The sequence below is a fragment of the Tyto alba genome, unplaced genomic scaffold (assembly GCF_018691265.1).
Source record: "Tyto alba isolate M040663 unplaced genomic scaffold, T.alba_DEE_v4.0 Super-Scaffold_45, whole genome shotgun sequence".
NCBI classification, from domain to species: Eukaryota; Metazoa; Chordata; class Aves; order Strigiformes; family Tytonidae; genus Tyto; species Tyto alba.
The window spans coordinates 18377538-18401053 of NW_024881321.1; the positions used below are offsets into that span (position 1 = coordinate 18377538).

Below are 23516 nucleotides of genomic sequence, written 5' to 3' on the forward strand. Positions count from 1 at the left end.
GCCTGCCTGCTGTGGTCCCCGGCACCCTCCACACGTGTGGCTGTGTGGTGACAGAAAGCACCTGCCCACCACCAGAGATGGGACACAAGCGTTACAAGGACCTTCTGGTCTGGCCAGCTCGGCTAATTCGCGTGGTGGAGCTAACAAACCTGAGCGCCTGTCTGTGCCCAGTTCCTTCAACGTCTGCCTTACATCCATGTTTCTGTATTTCTTTGTTTTTTATGACTGGAACCTATGAAGTAGGGGTTCAGTGGGGTGGGAAGGGGCAGCAAATATGTTCTAAGGCGGCATGGGTGGTATCTTTTCACCACTTTGCTTCCTTCACCTGTACTGTAAGCACAATACAGATGGCTCTTCCTAAAATTAGCGTGTGTTTTCTAGCACCGAGAGAAGGCAAAGAGCCTCTTTTGATGTCAACTTTGATGCGTATCTGCAGTGTTCTAGCAGTCTCCTGTCTTAAAGTCTATTGAGGCTTCAATTAGGTTCATAGAGTCATGTTTATATTTCTTTTACATTTCTTCAAAAAGCATAGAATCCTTAATAGGAAGGAAGCAATGACAGTTTGTGGGGTGTCACAGTTAAAAATCACGCTTGTCACAGATTTGCCTGTAAAAAACAACTGCAGCCTCTTGCTGGCAGTGATGCTTGCAGCCACGGTGCCATGCCGGCTGCGGTGTCCTTGAGTCCTGTTCCAGGCTATGCCCAGAGCAGCTTGGCAACTGCTTCCCTTTAAACCCAACCGACCAAAGCCAAGGGAACGCCCGTTTTCCGGGGACCAGTGAGGTGCCTATAGACAAAAAATACACCTGCAGCAGCATTATCATCTCCAAGTGTACGCTGCTCAGTTTGCTTTTTTTTTTTAAACTAGTTGCAGAACGAGCAGCCCTCCTGCAGAGGTTCTTGCTGCATCGTGGCTGAGCGATAACACAGGAACCCTACTCTGCAGTTTCATTTGGCTTCAGCCAAGTTAACAGCCTGCTGCAGCCAGAAGGGAGCACGCGGTGCAAGGGCACAGTGATTTGCTTCAAAGCATAAGAATGGCAGAAGATTAACCTTGTATTAAAAAGTCACTAAAATTAATTAGTTGAATTGCATTATCATGTAATGGGGCTGGTGTGAGAGGAATGAGGTGCTGAGAGTGCTTCTGTTCTGCAGGGGAAAGCTGCTAATTAAATTGTTCCACTGTTCTGTAAAACTTAATCTTCCACTTCAACTTGCAAGACTTTACTCTTTGCAGCCAAAATCAGGAGCCCTTGTTTTAACCATCTGAGCTTCAGATTACCCACCAAGAAGGTAATCCAGGAGGCACTAGGGAAAATAAAGGGGTGCAGCAAGCCTGGCTGCAGGTGTGTTCTTGTTGATGAATGTCTTTTGGACTTCAAAACTCTCAACATTGTTGAACCCACATTTATCTTCTCAGGAAAAAGCCTCAAGCTCAAAACCAGTGTCCAAAGCTCTGAAGGGAAAATAGGGGCCAGTAGAAGCCCCAAAAGCTTCTTTAGCATTTGCTAAAAAACTTGTAGCCTTGATGCAGCTAGAGCCCTTTCAGAGCCTGAAGCAGACGCCGTGGGGGGAGCAGGTAAGGTCATGCTCCCTCATAGTAGACATCTCTGCTCAGCCTGACAGTGCTGTTTGCTCACTGTACAGCATTTCCTTCAGATGGGACCTAGGGAGCCTACGCACCAAAGTCATTCTTTTCCACTAATAGTTGGAGTGTTTTGTGATGCATAAAAGAGCCTTCAAGAACTGGAAAAGCCAAATCCTGAAATACACAGCTAATGGGAGCTGAATCCCACATGTCAAAGCTGCCCTGTGCAGCTCCTAACAATAAAGAAAAAAAAATGGGCGTTTGTGGACCAGTAATACCTGGAGAGATTATACAACAACTTGACAGAGCTGACTGGTTGCAGAGGTAGAAACTTAATGATTATTAAAGAACTTGGTCAAAAATAGGGGATGTCTGTATGAAAGGAGTGATCACTTTTTCATGTCTGTGGTCAAATGTAACTTCATGGTTCTATCAGTACAAGTTTATAATATCCTGGGCTTTTTTGTACCCAAATAACAGCCTTCTTCCTATTTCATCTGCAGAATCTGCTTAATTTAGCATGTTTTATTCTAACCGTAACTCTTGATGGTACAGGGTGTTGCTTCAAGGAGAAGCACTTACACCCTAGCACCTATTAGTTGCAACTCAGAGGACAGTAAATTTCTGGCAACAACAAAAAATGAAGACAACTGGACAGTTATTTGTTGAGGGTACTGCACTCCTTCCAGGCAGAAGCAGAAAGCAGCAGCTATTTGAGACAGAATTTGTGAGTGGATGCAGCAGTAGGTCACCCTGATGATCATTTGACAATTCCTTTATGCAGCCACGTGTGTATGCAAGACTATTTTGCACAAGCTATCCTCAGTTTAACAGTCCTGATTAGCAACACGGGAGTTGCCTTTTTTTTAAACCTACACGGGTTCCTTCTAGTGCCAGTATTTATCCCCTGTGGGCACAAGTGTTGGACAGAGAGCGCTTCACTTTCTTTGCTTCTCTCTATTTGGGAGTTTTTGTTCAGAACCTTAAAAGCCAACAGTTCAGACCGAACGAATCCAGAATACTGAGGTGATGAGTAGCCACTTCTGTGAAGTTTAGACAAGCTCAGAATAGATCCCTGAAGCTGACACTTTTGTCACTTAAGGCAAACGTCTGTGACCTCTAACAGCTTCTGTGCACCTGATGATCTGTTGGTGGTGGTGCCTGGAAACCACCGCTTTAGCCCAAGCACCTGAAGTGGCCATCCTCCTGCTGGAAGTCACACAGGGGAGCAGGTGTAACAGGGTCACACCTAACAGTTCACTCCTGCCCAGCTGGTATTAGCACTTGCCTGATGGTGAACCAGGGGACTGCCCTAACTGCCAGGCTCAAGGATAAGCTCCTACTTTCTCTTTTACCTGTCTCCACTGAGTCATTACTCCTGCTTTGAATACAGGAGCTGCCGGTCACTTCAGACTGCTCGGTTCTGCTCCTTGCTTTTACGCAGGTTGCAGTTCAGGGTAAAAAATACACAGTCATTTCATAATGCAACAATTTCCAAGTCTACACAGTGGTCTCGTGCGAAATTGCTTGATTTTTGTACCACCGAGCTGCTCAGGGCTGTAACCCAGAGAGGGGAGTTCTCAAGCAAGGCAGCTCCTGGCTTGTCATACGTCAAGGCCAAAGGGAACGTGCAGCTCCTGTTCCCCAGAGCACTGTGCAGTGAAATTACCAGCCACGGTATTTTCAGCCTCGGGAAAAATAATAGAATTAAAAGAATCGTCTCCCATGTCACATTGCACCTAAAATTTAGTATTAATGGTAGACGCAGTGTGTGGGGTTCAGCAATTAAAAACTATTATGAAGGAGATTCCTGCAAGGAATTTTCCAACTGGTACCGTGCCGTCTTAACATTACCAAAATGTCTACTGAACACTTAAGAGCAAAGCGTCACCTCCTGAAGCAATGGAACTCGGAGGGTTCATACCGCCACTGAGAGTCAAGATCCCCTGAAGGGCTCGATGCTGCAGGCCCGGGGAGAAGGGGCTGTTCTAAAGCCTGCCTCTTTCTCCAGGCACTGAGGCTGTTGCAAGGTGCAGAGAACAGCTTTGGGGTGCCTGAGCCCCCGAGGGAAGAAAGGAGGCTGCCATCAGGTGGGTCCGCGGGACTTCTAGCCCCAGTACTCTGTTACTGTGTGACACTTCAGCTACAGAATTAGGAAATCAACCCTCTTCCTCCTTTTCCCCTACCCCCCTTCAAAACACTCAAGCCTTTGTTTGGGGGGGGGGTTCAGGGGTAGGACTTGGTCTCTTAAATTTTGCTCCCTGGGGATAAAGCAGCAAAACTGGTACGATGCTACATCCACCAAAGTTCTTGCCTTACTAACGTTTAAAATCAGGTTTTGAAATCCAGGCTGCCTGCTCGCCAGTTAACTGATTTCAGTCTGGATGACACAGTTCTTTACCTTCTATCCATACGAGACTATACAACAGATACAATACAAGGAATCACGAGTCTTCCTCCTTACTCATATAACAAACTATGACAGCTGATTTTTGTGCAGGGTCATCCTAAAATGGGAAACTGCGTTTTCTGTCATGCTGCAAGACTGGAAGGAACAGGTATTTTCCTCTGAAAGGTCCAAAGCTGTCCCAATTCCTCAGCATTTCGCAAGGAAATGGCATCTTACAAAAGCACAGGTGCCAGTCTCTGCTTCAAAGCACATGAACTACACCAGCGAGCAGTGGATGTGATCCTACAAGCAAAACCGAACGGGAAAGGATGAACAGATGAACATGCAGAACATTGAAGGTTAATTGTTTCATTGTCCTAGTTTTGATACTATTAAACTTCAGTCATATCTCCAAGGAACTTGTTTCTACAGTGCCTGTATTTTAGGAAAATGCATTTACAGTTTGTAGTCTGAACTACAGTCACTGAAGTTCTGAGCTTGAAGTAATCTTTAAGATTTCACAAATTTCCTCATTAAATCAATGGTTCAGTTTCAGATACAGCAGCAGCAGCAACTACTTTTATCATTCCATGTGCAAGCAACTGGACTGGCCAAAGATCAGAACAGATCTCTCTGAAATAATGTAAAAAAGTTTATGTTTTAGTCAGGCCTGTTCCAAATACAGAGGCCCAGAGGAACCCTGCTTTAAATTCACAGGAAATTAATTCAGTGCACATCAAACAACAATTGGAATAGATATAGCTAATTTATACCTATGTAGCTGGATCAGTTTGTATAATATTAGCGACAGTTACTCATTAAAAGCCCCACCAAAAAAACCACTTAAATTCACAAGTTTGTAGCTTTGGGTAAATCACAGGAAACTAAGTTAATGTCAACAGCTGCTCTTAAATTACTCACCTTTTCACTTTCGATCTATTACCTCATGGTAAGGTAGCACAGCTGGTCAGGATTACTCCAGCTCTATGGCATCAGCAGCTTTCAAGAGTAATTTTTATATCCAAGACCTGATGTAGCCCTTGAGTTCAGAGGGAAGATTTGTGACTGCACACATTAACAACTCCTACCCAAACTGGACAACCAGGCCAACACTGGAGTATCTTCTGAAAACAAGAAATAAAGGTGAACCCATGGAAAGTTATTTTATACAGCTATAAGACACCCATGTTCATGTTTCTAGTGAACTTCATGACAGTTTGTGGTACCCTTCTTACTGCCCACATCATGGATTTTTTTTTTTTTAATTATTATTAATTTGTTCCAGTATGTGTAGAAGGCAAAATAAGAAAGTGTACAAGATTTGATAAAAAGGAGCATTGTAGCTTTTCCTGAAGCTACTTAGAATATAGGCTTGCCTGAGAGGTTTGTTTTGTAGCCAAATTATTTGAGCTGAGGATGCTGTAAATTGATGTATAAAAACTGCACACCTTGAGTGGAAGAGACACACAACTGCTTTCAGGTGGTTTTCTTATCCTTGAAGATTTTGATAACCTTTACTATATAAAAAGTCTGTCTCTGCAACAAAACCAGATCAATTAAAACCAAGATTAAACACATTATTTTAGTGAAAATATGTCCTCTTCCCCAAACTACTAGTGTTACTCCACCTTTACCATGCAGGCAATTCCAAGAGTCAGAATATAAAAAAAAAAAACACTGAGCTTTTTTACTTTTATGGACTAAATATATTGACACCTTTTATACAAATAAAAGCAAATTACAGTATTACAGTAATTTAACAAATTCTAATACAAAAAAATGCGTATTTCATAAAATGCAATTTTTAAATCAAAGCTCTACAGAAACATACAACTCCCCTATAAAGATGTCCAGTCTACGGAGCAAAGTTTGCTCAAAATATAGTTATGAACTTAAATATGCTCATAAGTGTATTACACTTGAACTATACATCTGAATAAACATTACTGAAATCAGAAATGAAGAAAAATCTATTACCAGAACTAGCTGGACAGCTGAAATAACAAGCAGCCACCAGCTAAGTTCAGTACAGCCCACAGCTGGAACAGCTTTGCCTTGCCGGGGGCTGATCACACCTTTCAAACACATTCAGCAGTCACGTGAACAATTCAGTTGTTACCAGTGAAGAACGGAAAGAGAAAATAATGTAACTGTTGGTGGTAAGAAATGAAGTCACAAGCCACATCCAGATCACAGGCAATATGCTGCCTACACACCATTTACAGACTAAAAACCCCTAATAAAATTGATTTACCAAGTATTCAAAACATTTTTTTGTCTGTTCCTCTACTTTGCGCAAGTTTACTGCTTTTAGGTTTTTAAATATTATGAAATGATCAAACTAGCTGAATTAAAGGTATACAAAATGATCATCTATCAAACATTCACTTTATACATAAACATTTCTGAAACAGATTTACAGTATACAATTAGTTTATACAGCTTAAGCAACTGTTACAATGTCATTTCTCTCAAACTGAAAGCAGCCAAAAGGTCCAAGGTTTTGTTAAAAGGTTCTTGGTCACCATTCAAATTTTAACTTTCTCGTCTCGCACTGTTCACATCCATGTCACCACATATAACACTGCCGGGTTCATTTAACAAACCATACATTATTCCATCTAGCTGTATGCTGCAAGACCAGTTAATGTGCAAGAAATGCTCATTAACTCCAGCGTGGTTTTGATTACAATGTATCTACATTTTTCCCCAGAATGCTTTCGCTTCCTGAGCTAGACATAAAATACCTTAAAACAGGTTTAGACACAGATCTGAGACCCCATAAACAAACTACATTAAAATGCATAGAGGGAAAAAAACCACAACACTTCTGGTAGCTCCCACTACTATTTGTTTGCGCTCTAAATACATTTTAGATGGATCTAATAGTCTGTTGAATAAGGTAGCAAACTTAAATATTGTAATAGTCTAAACTATATTATTGCGAGTGGCTCTTGCCTTCTAGGACTTTTCCATAAAAGAACATGTATATGTCACAGCCTACTAAATACTCTTTACAATCTTGTCATCTAGGTGACTGGATTTAGAAATGCTCTAGTCTGCAATAGAAGCATGCAATTTTGGTCTGGTTTTGTTTGGTTTTTAAGATCAAATCTTATCGTGATCAATACTAGTACCTAAATCAAAGAAGGACAGCATATTGAAGCTGGTATTTTGCAGCTACATTCCAATATTTTAAATACATCTTTTATTTCCATAAAAGTCTGAGGTCACTGTCAATGAAAAAGAACAAATCTAAAGACAGAAAACAGATTTTTTGCTTGGATAAAGAAGGGTTTTGGAGCAATCCATGATTTCTACTTTTGAATCTGGATTTCATAAATCATTCTTGAATGAAAAATTCATTTCCTAATCAAACAAGGAAGTAGCTTACAGTAAAAACTCTAGTATTAAATCAGCTCATACAGTAAATTGCAATATGGTCAGCTTGGGTATAAGGTGCCATTCTATCCGCCCTGAAGTCTTTCAAGGACTTTACCATGTGGGCATCATGTCCGGGAACCAGACTCTACCGAGATGCTTTGAAACTTCCCAATGAATCTGCTCTAAGCTGTATTTCTGATCAGGAATCAAAACTTCCTCCATAATAGAAAGCTGAGAGAGACGACCGCCACACATCTTCACGAACTCAACAAAGGCACTGCAGGAGACTTCGCACTCTCCCAGGCCGACGGCGGAGAGGTACTTGCAGCGTTCCGCAATGCGGATCAGCTCCTCGTCCAGTGGGCGCAGTCCGTTGGCGCACACCACCAGCTCCACTAAGCGAGGACACGTCATCCCAACGCGGCCCAGTACGTCTTTGCTTACCGATCTTCCGAAGTAAAGGTGAGTGACGGGTATTTCGTAACGAAAGAACGGGTCAAACTCTTCTTCATACAGGAAAAAGTACATTACTAAGTTTACTTTAGGAGAATGCTTGATGAAAGCGTCCCAGCTGCTCTTCTGAATCGTGTGGAACTGAGTCTGTCCAGGATTTTCACTGACGACATCGATGCGCAAGTGTTCTAACCTGACGTGTTTTTCAGAAGACAAAGCAAGCAGCAGCTCATCGCTCAGCAGGTGGTAGTTCAGCGCCAACTCACGTAAGCCGTGACACTGGTCAGCCACGCAAAGGATACCTGGGGAAAAAAAAAAAAAAGAACATTATGAAAGGAGTTACACAGATAAACATACCAATAACTGAACAGGAAACTTAAGAGCGAATTTGTTTCTGTATGTCAAGAGGGCGCAAAGTATTTCAACGTGCAGTCGAGACCTCACATCGAAACAAAAATCAGACTGGACAACCAGGAGGTGAATCGTTTTCATGGGAGCAGGGTCTTGTGATCTCTTTGTACCTACACGGTTAAGATACACCATGCGACGTCACTGTTTCGCTGAGGAAACCTCAAGAAGTTCACACACTCTCCTGTGGGAGTTATTCTCATGGGACACATCCGTAACTAGCACCCTCTGGCTGTTCTGCTCTATTGTAAGAAAAGGGGCCTAACTCATAATAAAAGTTCTTCCCCAGCCTGCTCCAGAAGAACTGCTGTCCCCCTCTGGGGCTGAGAAAGCAGCCATGAATGAAATCCGTCACCTGAGGAAAGCAAACTTAAAATGCATGCTAGATTTTATTTAAATACAGAAGTTGCTGCTGTTATTATTTGCTCCTTCTAGCAAAGTACACATATTTAAATTTGGAAAAACAGCAGCAAAACCCAGGAAAACACTAAAAATTGGGAGCAGTAATTCCTAAACCAGCTATTTTCAGACTCTTCCTTTAATGAATCAATATAACTCGCTGCTCATGGAAAACAAAGACATTGCCAAAAAGCATTCAGTTCAGTGTATAAGGTTTCCACTTATCCTGTTTGTAGATACAAGCAATGGTACCATACTGGTAACAGTACAGGAAAAAAAAAGCGCACTAAAAGCATACACTCTTCTGCATTTCATGTCATCCAGAAAACTGTGTGAAATTCAGAATATGGTCTTTCCATTAATAGAAAAGATGAGAACATAGCATTTCATATGCAACTGAAAAACCTGAACTCAATATACTGTAGCTTTGAAGCAGTGGGAAGAAATATAGAAACCCAGTAGTTATTAAATGCAAAAGATAAGCTTATACTGAGCCTAAAAACACCTTCTTAAAAAAAAATTACTCTAAAAATATTGCATGAATATATACACCAAAAAATTATTTATTTTCCACCTGAGGATCTGCAAGAACACATGCATCAGAAGCTCTTTGAACTGTAGCAAATACTGTCATTTCAAATATAAAAAGTTAGATGAAAAAAAAAAAAAAAAAAAAGGCAGAATTTAGGTAAACAGAATTTTAACCCAACTCTTATTGCAATAATTTTCTGTAAAAACAGTTTGTAAGTATACTCATATTTCATTCAGGGAGGAGGGGATGAGATCCAAGATAAAGTAAAAATACGGATTTTTTTTTTTTTCTTTTTTTTTTTTTAAAGACTGGAGTACAAAAGAAGAACAACTAAGTGTAACTGCAAATTTCTGTGTACCTTCTACACATTCCACAGATCATTTCCTGCCCTTAAATCATAACAAACCAAGTTATTCTTACAGCAGTACTCCCATTGGGGCTACTGTGACCACTCCCTTTAAACACTCATGCATGCTGATTTGTAATACCTAGGCCTGTTGACACATTAAACACTTTAAACTGTTTCAAAATTCACACACACTGTCTCATCACTACACGGTTTCAGAAAACAACTTCTTCTAAATTTAGCATCCAAGTCATCTTGTTGCCCAGACTGCCATCCTTCAATACATAACCGTTGTTGACCTTAAGTGTATGTTGCTGACTAGCGCAATGCAAAAAGGGAAGAACTGGGGTTCACCTTGCTGTGATTTTTTTATGGGTTTAGAACTGGATATCCACATCACTTTCTGGCAGTGAAACGGTGTATCCTGCACACAGCACTGGCAAGGGATACGTGGCAGCCCGAGGACGCAGTGCCTGCCTGGAGCCCAGGCTGCAGGTGGAACAGGCACAGAACATCCCTGGGTGCTGTCTAAACCTTTGTGTCACCGAGAGGCAAATCGCTCTGCTATCACACAGCACAGATTTGCATCCAAAAAAATCCCTCTATTGAACTACCCTACATCCACTCTTCTCCCCTACTACCTCACTCAAAGAGAAGCAACCCTCCTACCCCCAAAGCCAAGAAGAAACACAGCTTTTCCAGAAATGCTTTCAGTTCCCTTGTTGCAACAGTTACTATTTCAGGTAATAAACAACAGCACATCAATGTGGATTTTAAAATAACCATTTTGTTTTACAAGGTACTGTTGCAGTTCTAATGCAAGTTAAAGTTCAGAAGGGAAACAGCAAACAGAATAAACTTAAGCTGTGCTCACAAAGATTAGAAATATGTTGCTGCCGTTGTTTCTCCAGCCCAAACCCAAACATGCTGCTTTATCTCTGTAGTATAATTTAGGGGTTATTCATAGTATTTTTTGGAAGCAATTCACAGTTTGATATCAATCTTTTTCCTTTATTCCCACAGTAGTGGAGACTCTCTTACACTACCTGCATTACTCTTCTCTCTCTTTTACTAACCAATTTATTGAGAATTAATCTAGTAATGAACATATTCCGCTCCCCCCGCCCCCAGAAATTTGAAGGCATGTTATACTATTTTAAGTGCATCTATAAGTAATTAGTTTTGCATAACTCATGGCCCTTTTTGGTTCTATTAAAATTTTTCCTTATTTATAGCAGCCTGTTAATTACAATATTCCCATTAGAGAAAAATCCAGGTAAAGCTCAGTGCTCAAGAGTCTCATTTTTTCAGCCTGCCTGCTCTTGAAGCCAGCTATCCCCGTACCAGCATCTTTCTTCAGCTCCACGGTGCTGGGTTGACCCTACCACCCCCACCACCAAAACCCTGACACACAAATGCAATATATCCACTTTTATCTCCATCTCAAGGCACACCCATACCTGAATTAAGCAATCAAATTCTCCTGCTGTTTGCTTAGCACTCTCTGGTTTTGTCACTAATGCATCTGATCCCATTCTATTCACTTCCATTCCATGAAGGACAATAGTAGTTGTCCTCCTTGTTCCTTAAACAGGCATTGCCATTTCCAACCCATTGTTCCTTCAATATAAAACATCGTGCAGGATACATCAATCAAACAGCTTCGTAAACCCATGTCCTCCCCTAGATTATCAAGTGTATGACATTCCATAAAACCTTCTAGCAAGGATTAGCCACAAGCCAGCAAAGTTTGCTAGAGCTGACAGGTTGCTCTTAGGTCCAAGTCCAAGGAAATTACTCTCTATGCCTAGCTACAAATTACTGCAGGAGCTTCTTCCTCTCAACAGATATGTTACAGATACTGTATTTCTCAGACATAAGGATTTTCAAACAAAAAAGCTTGAGTGACTGTTTTTTCTGACAACTTAAACAACCCCCCGTCTACAATTACAAAGCTTTGAAGGAAATAACATTCCAGTTAAGAGGCTGGTGAATACTTTGCTGGAAAAATCTGCTGCAAAACAAACCTCTGTTTTCAGAACTTCTTTATATAAAACCAAACAAGGTTTTGTCCCAGAGCTACACCTGCAAAAGGTATTAAGTTTGTGTTTTGTTTGTTATCACCACAGCTACATGCTCTCTGCTACAGTATCAATTTCTCCACATTTTAAGAGTCCTGTCGGTGAATTTTACATATACTACACCCAATATTTACAGCTCCAATACATTCACATGAAGAAAGCTATGGTGACTGCAGTAGTTTCTACTTCGTCTCAGAAGAGGAATTTAACAAAGTTGCCAGCATCTCATTTATAATGTCTCTTCTGTTTCTCAGTGGAAAATTGTGTTAAGTTGATGGGCTGTGAATCAATCTTAAACTTGCTGTACATTGCATAAGTCTTCCCACAAACATTAATTATATGAACTTCAACAATCTTGAGCGGCTTCATTCTTGCTACAAACTTAGAGTGTTAATGAAGTGTATCTGGTAATGGCAGAAGTTCTGCACAGCTCAGTCTCCTCACCTCTTCATTGATGCTGTTTGCACATACTCTCCAACAGAAGATTAAACTGCTTTCTTTCAGAATAACTAAACCAGCATCTTCATAATCTGTGACACAGAAACACTCAAAACCCATACATAATGAACTGTGGAATAGGAACTCAAGTTCCAAAAGGCTCAATCATACTGGAATACTTTACTTACATGTCAATACTATCAAGTCAATACATAGTCTTAAATTCCATAAGAGGTTAGTTATTTGTCCAGAACAGACATGCACTATTTTATTATTAGCTCAGCAGTTGCTCTGCGAGTGGTGGAACACATGGATTGACAAGCAGTTAAATTACTATTTTATTCAGTGACAGTTGCTGCTGTATAAACCACATTCATCCTCACACTCACCCTACCCCTATTTTTTCAGGGGTTTACTAGTTTCAATCAGAATTTAATGCATACATTTTAAAAACAAAAGAAAACACAGTAGCTTACCAGCTGGAGAAACATGAGGACAACTGCTCATTTTCAACAGTTTCAGCGTGTCACTGTTGTTAGCCACTAGCACTTTGAGAGATGGATCATCTACTGGCGTATCATCAATCTTAAGTGAAGAGAGGGATTTGGAGTTTACAAACACCACTGTCAGTGCAGAAATAAAGTGAGACTGGAAAAAAAAAAGTTTAAATGAAAAACGGGTATCTGAAATAAAAATCTTAGTGGTTTTGCACTGTACACAGCAGTCCTAGTTTTCTTTTACTTATTGACAGCATTTGCTGAAAAAGCATTCTTTTGATATTGCAAAATTAAAAGTTAATACTAAAATAGATATATTTTTGAGTAGAGTAAGTATAATCATTTTTTTGCTATCAGTCTATGTATTTGGCAAACCAGGATATCTAACGCTAAACATAAATCAAGAATAATCCGCTACACAAACTTTAATCTGTAGGAAGACCCTGAGCAAAGAAAAAGCCTAGAAGCCCTAATTTTGAGGATAACTTGCAAGTCACACTCTGAAAGAAGCATCTTCTAGAACAGGAATTCCCACGTGGTGAGTTGTATTGCAGAGTCAAGAGTGGCAACCCTGTACTGTTAAGCTGTGTCCAAAGCCAAACTGCCTGCCTACCACACACAGAGCATTTAGGGTTTGAATGGATTTGCCTTGGAAAGGTAACTGGAGTGGTCCCAACAGAGTCAAGGAGCAGGTGATCAATCAATTACCAATTAAGCAGATTAGATAATGTAGGTGCAGTGCTCAAGGTTGCTCCTCAGTGTTTTTATGTAACCACTGAAAATTACCAGTATGGGCAGAGCCGAGGAGACCTTAACTTGAGAAACACAGACTCAGGAGCAGACACAGCAGCGCTTGTAAAAATCACTGCTGGTATGAAGTGAATAATTAGCTTATCTTCATGATTTCTTACAAGATTGACCGAATAGAAGAGTTAAAATAATACTTCCTCCATTCACTACCTTAAGTATCCCGTAGAATTACCTGATTTCAAAACTGTTTCAATCTGAGCCACAGGCTGATGCAGAATCCTATATACAGTTATACAAAAGAAGGCCTGGCAACAGTATTTGCTTATTCTTACGTGACATGCTTGTGGCTTTTGCTAAACCTCATACAGAATTAGATGTAGAACTGGAATTAATATTTTCATATTAACATAAGCTGTCAAAGTCAAGTTCATGCCAATGGAAACAGAAAGTTCAAATCAGAAACATCAGGCATCTAGGTTTTAGAGACCACTCCCAGCTATGCTGACAATACACTGATTATATGCGTTACGTACTGAAGAGAAGGTGCTGTAATATAGTTCCACTCTGTATTCCACAAGTGTTAGTACTGTGTTTTTATTCTCTGTATTTAGAATGTAATTCTCTTCACTAAGAAGGCTGTTAAGTAGAAAGGCAAAGTAAATTAACCGAGCTTACAAAAACAGGTAATCTGAAACCATAGTTTGAAGAGCTAATGGAAGACATGCAAGACCCCGAAACGTAAAAGCTGGTGGTTTAATGTGTTTTCAATATTGCCACATATGTAGCCTACAGTATAATTCTTTTAAAGATTCATGTAGAATGTGCTTAGTGAAAAGACTAGGCAGCACAATGCTAAATGTGATTTACAAATATTTGCCAGGTGTCATGTTATTTGAAATCAGAGCAGTGCCAATGCAGATAATGCAAAGTAGTTCTGACTTCCTATACAGCCTGATAAAAAAATCAAAAATTGTACAGTGTTAACCATTTTTCAGATCCATTCACCTATGCCTGCTTCTCATCCAAGGGGCCTGTTACTAATGGCTTCCCGCAGGAACTTATTCATGGTCCAATTCAATTCTTAAGTTTCATTAGTGGTCTACAAAAATTTAAAAATCACTGCTGGTCCCTTATGCTGGTGACAATATTTTTGGAGTGGTAAACATCAAAAGGAAAATTATTCCCAAAGTTAACTTTGGCACATTTTGAATATAATTTTTAAAGGCCACACGTGAACCTATTAGGAAGAAAAAAAGGAAGCCTGTATTTTAGAAGCCCTGAAGCTGAGTAAGACCAGAGCATGAATGACTACAAATAATTATTCAGCAAGCTGAATAGGACCATAATACATCCCTCCAGTGAAAACTAAGCAAGAGAGCTAAAAGAAGCATTCAGATGAAGAAATAATACAATACTGAAGAGCTGAAAGGACAAAGGGCTGCTAACACACTAAGACCGTGGGTTGTTTCCACTATATTCAGGTTTTCCAACAGTCACATCTCAAAGCACATTGAAAAAAAAAAACAAAAAAACAAAACAAAAAAAAACCCAAAACAAAATACAAAACCTTATTAAAGATCTGGAAAAACTTTGAAAATTAAGGATTAAAAATACATATTCAAAAGGACTACATAACGTGGCTGAGATCACTGCCGAGGATAATAATTGATAATCCTTCTGTAGCTTACCTTGCTTAAACCCTATAGCCTACTTCCCTTCCTAAGGCTGTCCCTACCTCTTCCTTGTCCTTTGTTGCCATCATCAGCCATGACATCACTGAGATCCAGCTAATAGTCTAGCTGTATCTGGCCCTTCACATACCTGTGGACTAGATTCAAGAATTGAGGTTGTGAGACATCCGAGATGCCCCTGCTGTACAACAAGCAGCCCAGGTTACCCCAACTGTTCTCCTGCCCCTCAGCAATAATACATTTCTACCTCACTAGCAGGAATTCTTGTTTAGAAGCATGTAAGGGATTTGCTGAGTTCCAGATTAGATGTATTCTAACAATATCTAATTTTTGGTCAACATGCAAGAGAAAAATCCGATGGAAAATTTCAGAAATACAGTGCACTTCACCCAAGAATCTGACACTTGACTGTGTGACATGAAATATTGAAAAATCATAATCATACTGCTTTCTAGAGAGAGCACAGTGATAATACAATCCCTGCACCAAGTCCACATGGATAAAACTCTACCACTCATTTGATTATAATTGTCTCCTAAACATCTCCCACTCCCTCAGTACAATTACACAGAGATAAACCGTTTAGCCTCCCGACTTGCACTGTGCTGCTCAGTATTACACCGAGCTTAATAGACATGAGGACTTGGAAAAAGAAGGTCAGGACTAGGTTCTCACATGATGCAGAGAGTGAGTGAAACTTCAGTTATCCATCTCAGTACATCTCAGTTCCTCCCTCTAACAGAGCCCAGTAATAAAGTTTTCTTTACCAAAGACTCAGATCCTTACAATATAACTTTTCATAAAGTTATAGAAATACTGTATGAACCACTGCAATACTTTGCTATAGAAAACTATGCACATTAAAATACCTTTGGTAAATCCATGAAGCTTGGCCGGGCAGTCGAAATTAGCCCAAGTGTTTTCAGAGAGCAGTTCACAAGCTGTGATAAAATATCACAAGCTGCTTCTGCAGATTCCTTGCTACTGTCCACCTTTAAAAAGCAAAAAACAAACAAAAAAACCACAAACAGATTTATTGCTCAGAAAGCACTGCATCAAACACACTCTTTACAAGAAAGCAGATTAGAGTAGATGTACTTTACAGTTTCTTTCACTTCACCTTCTGAAATGTGCTGTCAAAAAACCCCACAAACCACCTCATCATGTATCCATCAATATCATTCTTTTTTCCCCAAAAAGTACGTACCAAAAATCCAAGATAATTTACTATAAATTTACCACTCTCCTTAACACTTTGGTAGAACAGCATGGTGAGGGGTCAGCTAACAGTTTGTTCCAAGATATTCAATCCACATCAAATAAGAAGCAAGTGGAAGTTCATTTGGGTCCAGAGCCTACCCCGCTTCCTTTTTACATTTTTCCTTATCAAAATGCCGGAATTCTATAAATCCTTTGCTGTGTGAAGTAACTGCTGCCTTTTATGGTGACTCAGCTCATAACAGAGCTGAGTCACCATAACAGGGCATTATCACATGAAGCTATATAACCAGGCCTTCATCATTAATACTGCAACAGATGCACAATGGATACTCTGAGGAAAAAAAAAAAAAAAAAAAAAAAATCTTAAGTCAGCTTGTTACAGAAACAAATCACTCACTGTGCCTCCAGTGGATTTCCCCCCAATACTCACATGTGCTTCCCAAATCATCTCTTATATACAATAGGTGAGACAGCTTTGCAAACCTACAGAACAGTAAAAAGCTGGACCACAAGATCGATTTTAAGTCTACCATCAGCCATGCGGCCTTGTCAGCAACTGATCTAAGTCCAAAGAATACTGATTTTCTGCTCGAACACAAGCTGAAACACCTTGATTTTCAACAATCCAATCTTCCTTTGCCTACAAAAAAATCCCCCAAGTTTTCAGCTTTGACAGAAGACATGTCAGTTGTCATATTCACTTCCTTGTGATTATCCCTACTACTTAGTATTCCCTGTGATCTAGTGTTCATTCTGCAACACTGAAGGACAACTGAAGGGACACATTCAAGAAATGATGTGGGTATCGCCCTACCAGGCAAGGGCATCTGAAATCCTCCAAAATCACTTGGTGCAAAGCAGCACAGACAGGAGACTGACACTGGAAGGTCATTCCAATACTGCTACAAATTTTCTTTATTTGGACACTGATAAAACCCTTGCAAACATGTGATAACAGTTTGTATCTGGTATTGCATCAAGCAGCAACAATACACGTGATCAGGCAGAGGTACCCCAGCAACCCACATGCTGATAATTCCTACATTAAAACTGCCAGATCTCAGAAACAACCAACCAGTACATCCACCTTGCTGCAGAAGTTATTTCATTTTCAAATTTGTCACACAGCTGACGTGTACACAGCCATGACTGTTTCACAGCACCCTTCCAAAACACAGTGATAAAGAAGACAATGGTAAAGGTTTTTATCTGCTGAAAATAATTCCATGATGTTAATAAAGCCAATTCTCACCAAATAGTATTTCTCAGCCAAGCACAATAAGCAGATATACCATCCTGTGCAAATCCCATATACTTTTTCAGCTACCTGAAATATAGCTGTGCTGAGTAGGTGCCACACCCAGACAATCCCATGCAATTTTGCACTAAAACTGCTAGCTGCTTACTAGTAGCATTGAAGTCACTCTCTAGGCATTAGATGTTTTCTAACCGTGAATATCAGATCCAACTCCCAACAGGATGTGAAATGGGGAAACTCTCCATTTATGTATCCTGATCAAACTTAATTTGGAGGCAGGTACCCACACGTACAGTAGTATCAAACCTGGAATATTTCTGCTCATTCACTGAGGCATAAATTTGAGCAGCTAAGATGCTACAAGAAAAAAGTAAAAATAAAAATCTCCACATAATGAAATTAAGGCAAAGAAAAAGTATGTTCAGAACTGTTATTCCAAGTTTTGGTCCTGAAAATATATGCAAATAAACAAATTAACTGGAAAGTAACCTCCAAGTCTATATGCCCATTTAGGGAACCCATTTCTTCAGTATAATAGGCCTGGAAACAAGGCCTTTGACAGAGCTGCCATGTTTCTTTTTAAATAACTGACAATCCTAATCACAAAAATATCATAAACCTTTCCTAGCAATTAGGGACGTTCTTTTATTTTCAGCATGCTAAAGTGTTTGGATCACAACTGTCAATTATCATTTATCATCAGTATTTCAATTACTGACATTAATTAAATTATACTTCTCATGATTTGACATTTACCTAGAGGAACCATCAAAACTGTCTCAAAAGTATCCAAGATACTTCCTTATAATATTCTGAATTAAATGGGGAGGGGGAGAAAAAGAACTAAGTTTAACAGATGCTTTTATTTTTTTAAAATTACTTTTAGAAAGCCTATAGAATACACTACCTTGAAGCTTACATACTGCAGATGATTGGAATGCCTCTTTATTATTTGCTTGATTAGTTCAGGATGCGTAGCTCTCAAGTAAGACGTAGCTGGTTGATTCAGTTCAAACTCAAAACACCTCCAGAGATCAGGCATATGAAACACTTGGTTCCAGCTTCGGCAGACCTGTGATGCATGAGCACGATCCAGAAGGGGCAAGTACTGAAACACCTGCAGGATAATGTCTTGAAGCAGGTTCGCCCAGTCTGGACTCTGCACAACTATGGTCTTCTCATCTATGACCTTGTGCCTCTTGGATTCCTTCTCAGTTGTCTCTTCAGATGAACTGCTGTTGGCCTCATTAGTTTTCCTTCCTCGTTTCATTCTGTAAAAATGATTAAAAAAATTTTCAATATATTTTGTAAACGTAACAGAGCTGAAAATAACAATATTAATAGAAAACTGTGAAGGTAAAAAAGCATGTTTTCTGTAGCCATGCTTTTCCAGGGTTTCCCCCTCAACACCCCTGGCCCTACATGAAGGGGAAAAAAAAAACAAAACAAAACCCACACTTAACAATGAGTTTGACGTGCTAGTCTAAAAACAACATTACCATCTAAATAGATATCTTTAAAATTGTTTCTTTAATGATTAACAATGACAATCCATTTGTAACAGTCACTCTCAGTGATTCACTTTTGTGTTTGAGAACACTCTGAACCTAAATTGTTTTACTGTTTTGTTGATTATCACTCTACTTTCTTACTAATGGAAAGTTATTCATCTGAACAAGTTTGTAAACACTGACATTCATACTGCTGCCCCAGTCCAATTTATCAGAAACAACATTTGAAACTGTGGAAGGCAAAAGGCAGGCAAGAAAGGTAAATAATGAGTGTTTGTAGGCGTTCTATCTGGCCAATTCATTTTTATTCCCAGACAGGAAGAACCTTTATTTTCATTTATTCAAAAAGGATTACTTCAATATACACCTATTTTAAATCAGTATCCTTAAAACCATATTTCATCAAGAACATTGGTGTGCTTTTGTTTTGCCAACTAACTAGTAAATAGGGATTATTTCCAGTAACAGTCTGGAAGTTTCAACCCACAAAAAGTTTAGAGAAGAGTCAGCAAACTTTCTTCAAATCCATATTAAATTCATCAAGTCTGAGGCAAAAGGTTATCTCATTCACAGCAGCATATACTTCTTCCATAGCAGTCTCACACAAGTTCTGCCTTATATTACATTATTAAAGACAAAAAAAAAAAACAACACCACTACATATATCTGAAATAAATCTAGCACTTGGTTTTGAACGAAGTGTGTTCTTCTGTACATCCCAGCTTACAAATGAACTTAGCATCCAATCATTTGTTTTTAAAGCCTCAATGCAATGCACATCACTTCCTAAAGGACTAGGAATGAGACCTCACACAAACTACAATACACTCAACTATAGTCTCTAAAAATCTAAGAGTATCCAGTGGTGGGGTGGGCTTGATTTGTATAAATGTCCCCCAGCCCCCATGATTTCTAAAAGATAAACACAGACTTCATACACAGTGAACTCATTGTGGTTTAACATTCAAGTATAATTACACATATGAAATGATCATATGCCCAGTTCATTTGGGACCTGGACTATTAACTTTCCCTGCTACGTACTGCAACTGAGTAAAAGTTTAGAACCCTTTTAAAACAAAGTGTAATACACTAGATATACCAGTAAAACACTACACTGTTTAGCATCCAACGCATAGATTATTTTTTCAAAACCAGCACCTGTTTACCTACCTTTAAAACACTTTAATCCCACCCACTCACATGACAAAAGAAAGCTATCACTTAAAGTCCAAAGCAATTCATAAAATCATGGAAACAAACCTGAACATACTGTCATGAAAGACTGATGGAACAGTTTGTCTCTTGATTTCTTTTCAACTTCATTTTTTAATCCCAGTAGCACTTGAGGGAAATCATAAAATGAAAACACTGGTGGGCAAAAATTTTACTTACTGTGATTCACAGCACATGACTATCAAATGATGCAAAACACAATGCCTGTGCTGAAACAAGCTTTCCACCCAAGAGAGTTCTGTTGCTGAGCCGCTAATTTCACTTGTACAAAAGAAAAACAGGAAAACTGACTAGTGATTTAGAACCATCTGCAACTAACAAAAAGATGAAGGAAGTGGATTTTGCAACTGTGAAAACTGAATAATTAAACTTAGTAACTAATCAAGAATTAGATTAGCAAATCCACTGCAAACCTGTCCTGTTTGTGTTGGAGATAACTGTTAAGCATAGTCCAAGAATATTACTAAGCTATTCTGAAATGCAATACTCCTTTAAACTTTACTCTAAACAGATATTCCAAACAACTACAAGAAGGTTATAATGAGCAACTACCATACACACGCTAATTTGTAATAGTAAGTTTGATGCCTTTAAGTCTTTCCAAAGCCGTATCTTGTTAGTCTGTTAAAAAACTACATACAGTAACTGTGAGACTTGGCTCTCCAAGTCTTCCTCTATAAAGATCCTGCCTCATCTTTTTGCTAATAAGGTAATACATGTGCACAAGTTTTCTAGTTGAGTAGGCTACTTTTATCACTGCATGTCAAGTTCTGGATTTTCTCCCTTAGCACATTTTAGGGGCTGTTGTGCACATACAGTAGAACTGATTCACATACAGCACATTTACTATAACTGATCTTTCCAAAGACAGGAGCACTAGATCTGACACTTTTTTTTCTTCAAAGACCAGAAGCTGTCACTGAAAAAACTGTATGAATTTTTCAGCTGGAAAAATAGCCGCTGAGGCATGCCTGATAGAAGTAGACTACGTCACCAAGAGCCAACTTACAGAGCAAAATCCTCTCCTGAAGTTGTAGGGTACTATCCCAAGTTTTTATAGACAGCCAGTGAAGAAAAGAGACAACATGGCTATTGCTGGAGCTATACTGATTATGAATTTTAGGTCACACTCTTCCAAGAAAATAAGATGCTATGTGTTCTGAGTGCCATGGCTGAAAAAGTAGGAGATGGGAAAAGGCATTTTCAGACAACTGTTTTGTTACTGACATCTTGGATGGTCATGTAATCGAAATGAGAGAGTAATCATAAGTTTTCAATAATAGTTCCTTGTAGACCTTTTTCCAAAGAAAAATAAAAAGTCTAAGTGCAAGACTAAAAAATATGATTTTAAGACTCAGATGACTGTTTTGTCACCTAATTTCTAATTAATTTGTTGATCTTATTTTTGTCATCTTATTCCAGAATTTAAAGTATTGGAATAGTATTTTTAAAAACATAACTGGTTTCAACCTCTTAACATGCCTAACTATAAAACATATACAAAATTGAAAGATTGCAGATTTGCCTACAGAAGTTTGCGGAGTCACCTAAAAATTACGTATTAAAAAAAAAAAAAAAAAGGCCACTTAAAAGAGTAAACTTTTCTGTAAACTGAATATAGGAACAGTCAAATGCAATTAAGCAGTTCAGTTCACTTTGGTTTATGTATTTGACAGTCTAAAGATCTAACCATTTTAAATCCAAGGCCAACAGAAATAACTTTTCAACGAGGAAGACACTGATTAAAAATTCCATGTTAGCATATTACTGTATAGGTACAACCTATTTTTCAAACAATGATTGCTTATCACTTCTTAAAATGATTTAACCACTAATCTTGATTTTAACCCTCTCTGGCATGCTGAAGACACACTTATCACTGATCAGTTTTTCCAAACTGCTGCTATAAAATCTAAGATCTTGACAGGAAGGGGAAAACGCCCCAAGCCAGACAAAACATCCAACTCTACCAGAACAGAAAGATAGGTGAAATCAGGATGCCTGACTTCTTAAGATTGTCTAATTTCTCAACCTATTACAATAACTTGTTTCTGAACTTAATGTTCTGAACTCTGCATCTGGGCGCAACCCACACTATCTTGTTTGCAATACAGTCATGTTCAACTACAATCCTAGTTCAATCACGAAGTAGGAGGAGGAGCAAAGCACATGCTTAACATTGTTTTTATTGCTGTGTAAGGTGCATACAGAACACAATGGCAGTTTCAAACAAAAAAAAAAACAAACAAACAAACAAAACAAACCACACCAAATAACTGTGCACGGCTGTTTACATCGTGCTGATAGCGTTTTCCCATGAACAAGCCTCACAGAGCTCGGTGTGTTGTTTTACGCCTGAAGTACGGCTGTTCTAGAAACAAAACGAGCGCACTCATGGGGGGAACGGACTTAAAAGAGGGGGCGACCCAGACACAAACCTACCCGCTCCTTAATCACCGCCAACAGCTAGCCCTGATGAAAACAACGAGACAGCCACAGTTTACTACCATTGCCGTGAGCAGGCAGCGGGGCAGCGACCCCCTATAACTACGCCGGGGCAGGTTTCAAGCCCCGCTACTCCCGCGGAAGCTTCGCCTCAGGGCCGGCCCCCCCCGGCCCGGCCCGGCCCGGCGCGGGGCTCTGACAGACCGCGGCGGGCGCCCCGCTCCCGCTCCCGGGCAGGGCCCCGGGCCGCCCGCCCCCCGCCGCCCCCCGCTCGGAGCCCTCTTTTCCCGCTGCCTCGGCGGCGCAGCCGGGATCCAGAGGAAGGAGAGGAAGAATCAGCCGCTTCCCGGCCCCTCACCTGGCGGCTCCCTGCTGCGCTGCGCGTCAACCGGCGCTCGGGCCGCGCTGGCGCCTCCGCTCCGGCGACATCAGCTCCCTCCACCACAGCCGAACCCAGCGCCTCTTCGTCCCGCAGCCCAGCCCGGCCCAGCCCGGCCCGTCTCGGCCCAGCCCGTCCCGTCCCGTCCCGCCCGCGTCGCTGCCGGCCCCGCTCCCTCCCTCCCTGTTTACTTCCCAGCGGCGGAAGCGACGCCAACCGGCCAAAATGGCGGCGGGCGGGCTGCGAGGCGGGACGCCCCGCCCCCTCCGCGCGCGCGGGGCGGGTTCCCGCCGTGATGGCGGCGCCGCCAGGTCCCGCTGAGGGCAGCGGCTGCCGGGGGTCGGGCGGCGCCTCCTCCCGCCGCCTCGCCGGGCTCCGGCCGCTGGCTTCGCCCGGCTGCCGCGGGGCGGGGCGGCGGGGCCCGGGCTGCCTCCTGGAGGCGTCCCGGCCGGGTGCTCGGCGGCCACAAAGGGAGGAGCGAGGTCTAGAGGAGAGCACCGGGGGTAGCGC

At 40.6% G+C, this 23516-nt stretch overlaps 1 protein-coding gene across 1 annotated transcript; it reads right to left on the bottom strand.

The window, feature by feature from the left end:
• Window positions 1-845: 845 nt before the first annotated feature.
• Window positions 846-23129, bottom strand: FBXL3 (F-box and leucine rich repeat protein 3). The gene is made up of 5 exons (XM_032986010.2): window positions 22986-23129; window positions 18343-18706; window positions 15826-15948; window positions 12495-12666; window positions 846-8116 (listed from the first exon to the last, which is right to left on the bottom strand). The coding sequence occupies exons 2-5, from the start codon at window positions 18703-18705 to the stop codon at window positions 7473-7475; spliced, it is 1302 nt and encodes a 433-aa protein (XP_032841901.1). The 5' UTR covers window position 18706; window positions 22986-23129; the 3' UTR covers window positions 846-7472.
• Window positions 23130-23516: the final 387 nt, after the last annotated feature.